General features: G+C 60.1%; 2 protein-coding genes across 2 annotated transcripts in view; one reads left to right on the plus strand and one right to left on the minus strand.

Moving 5' to 3' along the window:
- Window positions 1-2,523, plus strand: part of SRPK3 (SRSF protein kinase 3) — a gene marked incomplete at its 5' end in the record, with an annotated part of 3,372 nt that extends 849 nt beyond the window's left edge. Inside the window, 8 exons of the mRNA XM_044912373.1 lie at window positions 80-152; window positions 734-863; window positions 945-1,184; window positions 1,295-1,395; window positions 1,779-1,886; window positions 1,956-2,025; window positions 2,106-2,198; window positions 2,339-2,523. Coding sequence (XP_044768308.1) covers window positions 80-152; window positions 734-863; window positions 945-1,184; window positions 1,295-1,395; window positions 1,779-1,886; window positions 1,956-2,025; window positions 2,106-2,198; window positions 2,339-2,523 — 1,000 coding nt within the window. The remainder of the gene's footprint in view (window positions 1-79; window positions 153-733; window positions 864-944; window positions 1,185-1,294; window positions 1,396-1,778; window positions 1,887-1,955; window positions 2,026-2,105; window positions 2,199-2,338) is intronic.
- Window positions 2,524-2,839: 316 nt separating this feature from the next.
- On the minus strand, window positions 2,840-7,280 carry IDH3G (isocitrate dehydrogenase (NAD(+)) 3 non-catalytic subunit gamma; the record flags this gene model as incomplete). The annotated part of the gene is made up of 9 exons (XM_021687946.1): window positions 2,840-3,041; window positions 3,305-3,365; window positions 3,449-3,543; window positions 4,762-4,908; window positions 4,998-5,100; window positions 5,435-5,568; window positions 5,707-5,839; window positions 5,938-5,998; window positions 7,168-7,280. Coding segments are annotated over 9 exons (949 nt in total), but the record flags the coding sequence as incomplete, so codon positions are not given.
- Window positions 7,281-7,507: the final 227 nt, after the last annotated feature.

Consider the following 7,507-nt stretch of genomic DNA (forward strand, 5'->3'; position numbering starts at 1 on the left):
AGTCAGCACTGCCCCCCAGGAGGTCTTGGTAAGTTGGGGTGCCCCTCTTTTCCTGGGCCTCATCTCCCCATCTCCTCAGAGCTCCCTCCTCGGCCTCTCTGGTCCCGGCCCCTCCCCACCTCCCTGCCCCCCTGCCCCCCCCCGGGGTGAAGGTGATACACAGCGTGGGTCACATGCCCTAAAATGCCCTTGGTGGCTGCCTCAGTGGAAGGACACTGCATCTAGGGCCAGGAGGGGAGGCCAGCGCCCAGCCAGAGGCAGGCCCATCAGCTCCTCCCCAAACTCGAGCTTTGGGGAGCGTAGTGGGGGAGGGAGGCAGGAGGCAGGTGAAGGGCTAGTGCCAAGGGGTGGGCTGGAGCGGGGTGGCACCACATTTACTCATCCAAAGTAGCCCGGGGTGGGGGGGGAGTGCCTGGGTGGCTCCGTAGGTGGAGCATCTGCTTTTGGCTCGGGGCTCTGGTCATGGTCCCAGGGTCCTGGGATCGAGGCCCGCATGGGGCTCCCTGCTCAGCGGGAAGCCTGCTTCTCCCTCTCCCACTCCCCCTGCTTGTGTTCCCTCTCTCGCTGTGTCTCTCTCTGTCAAATAAATAAAATCTTTAAAATCAAAAAAACAAAGTAGCCCTGGGGCCCGTTGGCCTTGGCCCCCGTGAGGCGAGCAGGCCACAGGTAGAGGCTTGGGCTGGTCAGGGGGTGGGAGACGCGAACCCGGGGCTGACCCTGGCTCTGATGGCAGACCGGTAAGCTGTCGAAAAACAAGAGGAAGAAGATGCGGCGCAAACGGAAGCAACAGAAGCGGCTGCTGGAGGAGCGGCTGCGGGACCTGCAGAGGCTGGAGGCCATGGAGGCGGCGGCCCAGGCTGAGGGTGAGGGGCCGGAGCGCGCGCCCGGCAAGCGCAGGCCACCGGGGCTGACTGCTCACACACCCCCTCTGCCCATCTCCCCAGACGCTGGCTCGAGGCTAGAGGGGGGCAGCGGCTCCACCTCCTCTTCCGGCTGCCACCCCGGGGGGGCCAGGGCCGGCCCCTCCCCCGCCTCCTCCTCCCCGGCGGCCGCGGGCGAGCGCAGCCTCAGCCCAGGCTCCCAGACCTCAGGCTTCTCGGGCTCCCTCTTCTCTCCGGCCTCATGCTCCATCCTCTCAGGCTCCTCCAACCAGCGGGAGACCGGGGGCCTCCTGTCCCCCAGCAGTAAGTTGGGCAGCACCTGCGGGAGGGCTTGGTGGGAGGGTGGCAGGGAGTTGGCAGATGGGGGTGGGGCCCGGCCAGCTCAGTCTCTCCCCAACCTCTTCCTTCTCCAGCACCGTTTGGTGCCTCGAACCTCCTGGTGAACCCCCTGGAGCCCCAAAATGCAGACAAGATCAAGATCAAGATCGCAGACCTGGGCAACGCCTGCTGGGTGGTATGAGCTGGCCTGGAGAGCAGAGCTGGGCACCCTGCTGTGAGGGCAAGGCCACAGGGCCGCAGGCCCGCTCCGGAGGAGCCCGATGGGGCCTGCAGTGCCACTCGACCAGACCCCAGGGTCTGCCTCATGACGCAGACCCAGGACTGAGCCCAGACCAGCATCGGTCCCATCCAGTCAGCGGAACTGGACCCCATTGCAAGGGGCGGGGACCACTGGGAAGAGGCCGGTCCCTCTCGGGACCTCTGGGGACCCTGAGGCTCAGAGCGAACCCCACTGAGCTCCTTGGGTACATGGCCCAGAGGAGGTGGGAGATGGTGGGGGCCGGTGGGGGCGGGCCAGCTGTGGCCCCAGCTCCTCCCCAGGGCTCCCCTTGCCTCCAGCACAAGCACTTCACCGAGGACATCCAGACTCGCCAGTACCGGGCCGTGGAAGTGCTGATCGGAGCGGAGTACGGGCCCCCGGCCGACATCTGGAGCACAGCGTGCATGGTATGCCCCAGCTGCTCCAGCCTTGGGCCGGCCCGCCGGCTGGCAGCCTCACCCTCTCCCCCCTTCCAGGCCTTCGAGCTGGCCACCGGCGACTACCTATTCGAGCCTCACTCTGGAGAAGACTACAGTCGCGACGAGGGTAGGGGAAGGCCGGCCCTGGGCTCAGCCTCGGGGCCTCCCGGATGCCCAGCCGCCTCCCAGCCTCCTCTCTGTCCACAGACCACATCGCCCACATTGTGGAGCTTCTGGGAGACATCCCCCCAGCCTTCGCCCTCTCAGGCCGCTATTCCCGAGAGTTCTTCAACCGGAGAGGTAGGGCCGAACAGGCTCAGTTCACCTGGATGTAGACGGTAGGGCAGGGACCACAGGTTCCAAAGCAGGGGGAGCACTGCCTCCCAGAGCCAGAGGCCTTCCTGGCAGGGCCTAACACACGGCCCGTGACCCGCCCCCAGGAGAGCTGCGGCACATCCACAACCTCAAGCACTGGGGCCTGTACGAGGTGCTCATGGAGAAGTACGAGTGGCCCCTGGAGCAGGCCACGCAGTTCAGCGCCTTCCTGCTGCCCATGATGGAATACATCCCGGAAAAGCGGGCCAGCGCGGCCGACTGCCTCCAGCACCCTTGGCTCAACCCCTAGGCCCCACGGGCACTTTGTGCAGCTTGAGGCCAGCCTGGCTCACCCTCAAGCCCCTCCCAGTGCCTTCAGGGAAAGCGGGACGCCTCCTGCCACCTGGCACGAGCTGCCCTCCTCCCCCCTACTGGGTGCCAGCTTCCTCACAGCCCGTGGCAGGGCAGAGAGATGCTGGAGCCAGGCCCACCGTTTAGAATTCGTTCTGCCCCCAACCCTCACAACATGCCCTGAGTGGGAAGTGTGCGTATTTCTTTTCTTAATAAAGTGTGAACTGAAACGTTGGCATCCTGGAATGACAGAAGCGCACCGGCCGAGGCCGAGAGCCGGGACAGAAGCTGATTTATTCTGGGGCTGCCCACCCAAACTGGCCGGCGTGCGGGGAGTGGGCAGGGGGAGTGCGCTGAGGCGCTCCCAGGGACGGCCTAGGCCTCCACGGCGCGGCCGTTGATGATGCGGATGTGGCGGATGATGTCCTGGATGGCTTCCGATGTAGTGCCTTGGCCCCCGATGTCTGGGGTGTGCATCTGCGGGACACGCGCCAGCTTGAGCACACGCCAGGGGCCCGCCCGTGGTCTCCCATGGCTCGCAGGGGCCGCAACTGCCGGCAGGAGGGCAGTGGCACCAGCTAAGGCCCAGAAAGCCCTACCCGCCCTGGTCCCACCCTCCCCTTGGGGGCAGCAGGAAGCACCAGGTCACCACCTCCAGCCCCTCAGGTGACACACCAGCTCAAGTCCCAATCGAGGAGGGAGTTGGGCGGAGGCAGGGGAGGGGAGAAGAGGAGCCTCACATTTTCGTTGTCCATGGACGCCAACACGGCCTTCCGGATGGACGTGGCATAGGAATGGAGCCTAAGGAGGGAGAGCAGCTTTCAAGCCCTTGGGGCCTGGGGGCTGGCCGGGGGCTGACAGCTGGGCATCAAGAAGTGGCTTACTTGAGGTGGTCGAGCATCATGCAACTTGCCAGCAGCGTGGCTGTGGGGTTGGCAATGTTCTTATTGGCGATACTCTTGCCCGTGTTCCTTGTAGCCTAGAAGGGACCAGACAAAGGTGGTGGTGAAGGTAAGAACGTAGGGTATGTGATTCCACTGGTGTGAAGCACCCAGAACAGGCAAATCCACAGAGACAGAAAGCAGATCAGTGGGTGCCAGGGGCGGGGGCCAGGATTGGGAGTGCTTGCTAATGTGGCCGGAGTCCCCTTTCAGGGTGCCAGAAATGCTCTGGAATTAGACAGAAGTGACGGTTACACAATACTGTGCGTGCAGTTAATACCCCTAAATTGCTCTCTTTAAGTGGTCTCACCCTGTTACGTAAATTTTGCCTCCCTTTTAAAAAAAAAAAAAAAAAAAAGACTTAAAAATAGAAACCAATAGATCAACAAAATGTGGTCTCTCCATATGATGAAATATTCAGCCATCAAAAGGAACGAAGCTCTGAGCCGTGCTACAGTGTGGATAAGCCTTAAAAATACTATGCTGGGGTTAAAAAAAAAACCAAAACTGTGCCAAGGAAAAGAAGCTTATCATAAAAGCCCATGTGGTGTAAGACTCCATTTGTAGGGACGCCTGGGTGGCTCAATCCGTTAAGCGTCTGACTCTTGCTTTTGGTTCGGGTCATGATCTCAGGATCCTGAGATGGAGCCCCCCGTTGTGCTCTATGCTCAGCGTGGAGTCTCCCTTTCCCTCTGTTCCCCCTGCAAGCGTGCGCTCACGCTCTCTCTCTAAAATAAATAAATAAGGGGCGCCTGGGTGGCTCCGTCGTTAAGCGTCTGCCTTGGGCTCAGGTCGTGATCCCAGGGTCCTGGGATCGAGCCCCGCCTCGGGCTCCCTGCTCCATGGAGAGCCTGCTTCTCCCTCTCCCACTGCAGCGCCCCCTGCTTGTGTTCCCTCTCTCGCTGTCTCTCTGTCAAATAAATAAATAAAATCTTTAAAAATAAATAAAATAAAATAAATAAATAAATTCTAAAAAAAAAAAAAAACCCTCTGTTTACAGAAAATAGAAGAGGCCAATCCACAGGGACAGAAAGCAGATGAGTGGTGGCCAGGGGCTGGGAGGAGGGGCACGGGAGTGACAACTAACAAGTACAGGGTTTTCTTTTGGGGGGGATGATAACATTCTGGAATGAGATAGTGGTGATGGTTGCACAACTCTGAATAACCTAAAAGCACTGAATCCTTACACTTTCAGTGAACTGGATGATACGCGAGCGATATGGCACAAAGGGTCCAGGAGCCCTGGCGCCACTCACCGTCTCGAACACAGCGTACACGTGGCCATAGTTGGCCCCAGCGACGAGGCCAGGGCCCCCGACCAGTCCCGCGCAGACATTGTTGACAATGTTACCATAGAGATTGGGCATCACCATGACATCGAACTGCTGGGGCCGGGACACCAGCTGCAGGACAAGGAGACAGACAGGAGCTTGAGCACGGGCAGCCCACGGTGACCGAGGCAGGCGGCCGGGGAGCCCAGCAGGCTAACTACCTGCATGGTGGTGTTGTCCACGATCATATTCTCAAAGGTGATCTGGGGGTAGCGGGCCGCAACTTCCTTGCAGCACTGGAGGAACAGCCCGTCGCCCAGTTTCCTAGGAGGGGGCATAAGACACCAGCTTGGCCACTGTTAGCAGTCCCCTGGAGGGACGGGGCGTGCAGATGGCCACAGAAGCGGGGCTGTAACCTCTAACCAGTCCCCCGTCTGTAAGACAGGCATAACCCCACTCTCCCTCCCCGAAGTGTGCACTGTGGTAAACCCGCGTCTAGGGAATAGGCAAGAGGGCAGAGCCCTGAGCACGGCCCCTTAGTGGGCGGCCAGTGTTCTGGGCCCCAAGTCCCTGAGAGCAGGCCCAAGGAGGGTGTGCAATTCAGCGGTTTCACAACTGCTTGCAGAACGGGCAGGAGCACAGCAGGGGTGGGGCATACATGATGTTGGCCTTGTGTACGGCTGTCACTTTCTTGCGCCCACTCTCCTGGGCCAGTTTGAAGGCATATTCAGCAATGCGCAGGGACTTGGCCTTGGTGATGATCTTCAGGCTCTCCACCACTCCAGCCACACTCTGGGACAGGGACAGAGGAGAGACCCTCTGGCACAGGTTTCTCTTTGGGTCTGGCCTTCCTTACTGCAGACCCTCGCCAGGCTCATCCCCAGCCCCCACGACCCAAGGGGATAAGGGGACAGCCCAGGCCTCACCCACCTCATGTTCTAGGCTGCTGTACTCGCCCTCTGTGTTTTCCCGGACAATGAGGATATCTATGTCCCTGTGCCGGGTCACCACTCCTGGCAGGCTCTTACAGTGGATGACATTGGCATAGAGGTCCAGGCTGGTGCTGGGGACCCAGAGAGAAGAAAAGCTGGCCAATGCCACAACTATCTGCTGGCACGCTCCACCCGCACTGAGCCCCGACCCCGCGCACCGGGTTCTCACCGAAGGATGTTGTTTCGGGATTTGTGGGATGGTGGCAGGTTATGGTTTGTTTCGATGTTGCCTGCCAAGACAGAAAGAAGACAGGCTGGAGAGGGGGCCACCATACTCCCCTTCCTGAGCAAGGGAACGCGTGCCAAAGGCAGCTCCAACCCAGGCAGAAGATGGCTTTCACCAGCAGGAAGACTTCACAGAACGCCCGAGTGTAACATCCACCGTAAGCCCTGTGAGGACGGAGGGCGGGGCACTTGACAAATACTGACGGACTGAATGAATGAACAAATGAATGGACAAGGGTTGGCAGCTAGCCAAGAGATCTTGCCAGACCCTAGGCAGGAAATGGCAAGATCAGGGTCTGGCTGGATAGAAAGTGACCACTCCTGCTTACTAACAGGCTGGTTAGCCAGGCTGGCGCCAGCAATGTGACCTTGGCCAGTGTCACTGTTAGGCCCCACGTCGAGGTGCCACCTGAGCCCCAGCTCAGGGGCAGGTGGGGGCCGTCTGGGAAACACTAGAGCTTGGCCTGGACTGCACCCAGGGCAAAAAGAACAGGAGCAGCAGGGGGCCAGCAGTTGCCGGGAAAAGGTGGTCCGTCAGAGAGTGCCAAGTAGAGCAGGCTTTTCTCAGGGCCCCCTGGGGCCATCACCCCCTCCGAGTCACACCCTGCCTACACTGTCTTTGCCCAGTGTCTTAGGCACCTTGCAGTTGCCACGTCAGCCCCTCCTCTGGACTGCCGGGGCCTGGGGCTCAAGCTGGATTCAGCTTTGCTCACACAGAGCAGGTGATGGGCTCTAGTTTACAAAATGAGTAATACAAAGAGTTTAAGAACGCGTACCAAACCACGGCAAACTCAGGAAGGGCTAAAATTCCTGTCTGCGACACCCACAGTTGTGCTGGCTGGAGCCAAGGCAGCGGGTGAAGGGCAAAAACTGCATCTCTGTGACATCTGGTTTATGAAAAAGGTTCTGAGGGTCAAAGCTGACCCCAGCAGAGGGGCTGCCCCAGGAGAGAAGGGAGTGGGAGGAAGCCCTTTACTGAACAGGCTCCCACAGAGTCTATCACAGAATCGCAGCGCGGACAGGACCCCAGAAGCTTCTGTTCACTCTCCAAACACAAGGGTCCTCCCTAGCCAGAAAAGCCCTGAAGTCACAGTTGGACAGCCCCAGGGACAAGCATCAGCTTGGAAGTGAGAGGAATCGTGCATGGTGTCCCATCCTGGCCCCCCGAACTCACCCTTCAGGGCCACACGGTTCCGACGGATGGCCATGATGGCGTTGCGGATGTCCTCTTCATCAGCATTGGAGCTCACGTGTACCTCTTCAAAGTCCACCGGCACACATGCGTGCCTGGGGCAGAACTGGGTCAAGGTGGCTGGCCCCAGGTGCCCCCCATGCGTCCTCTAGGAAGCCTGCCTGGACCACTGGGTGTAGAGGCCTCTCCACTGCCGCCCACCCTGACCTGGCTCTGGCTGAGAGGAGACTGGGCCCACCTGCGCCAACTAATGGAGAGATGCCTGAACTCTACAACCGTTAGCAGGACTGGTGGCACCTTCCCCATGACCAGGCCTGCCTGC

This window comes from Neomonachus schauinslandi, unplaced genomic scaffold (genome assembly GCF_002201575.2).
Source record: "Neomonachus schauinslandi unplaced genomic scaffold, ASM220157v2 HiC_scaffold_1575, whole genome shotgun sequence".
In the NCBI taxonomy this organism is placed as follows: Eukaryota; Metazoa; Chordata; class Mammalia; order Carnivora; family Phocidae; genus Neomonachus; species Neomonachus schauinslandi.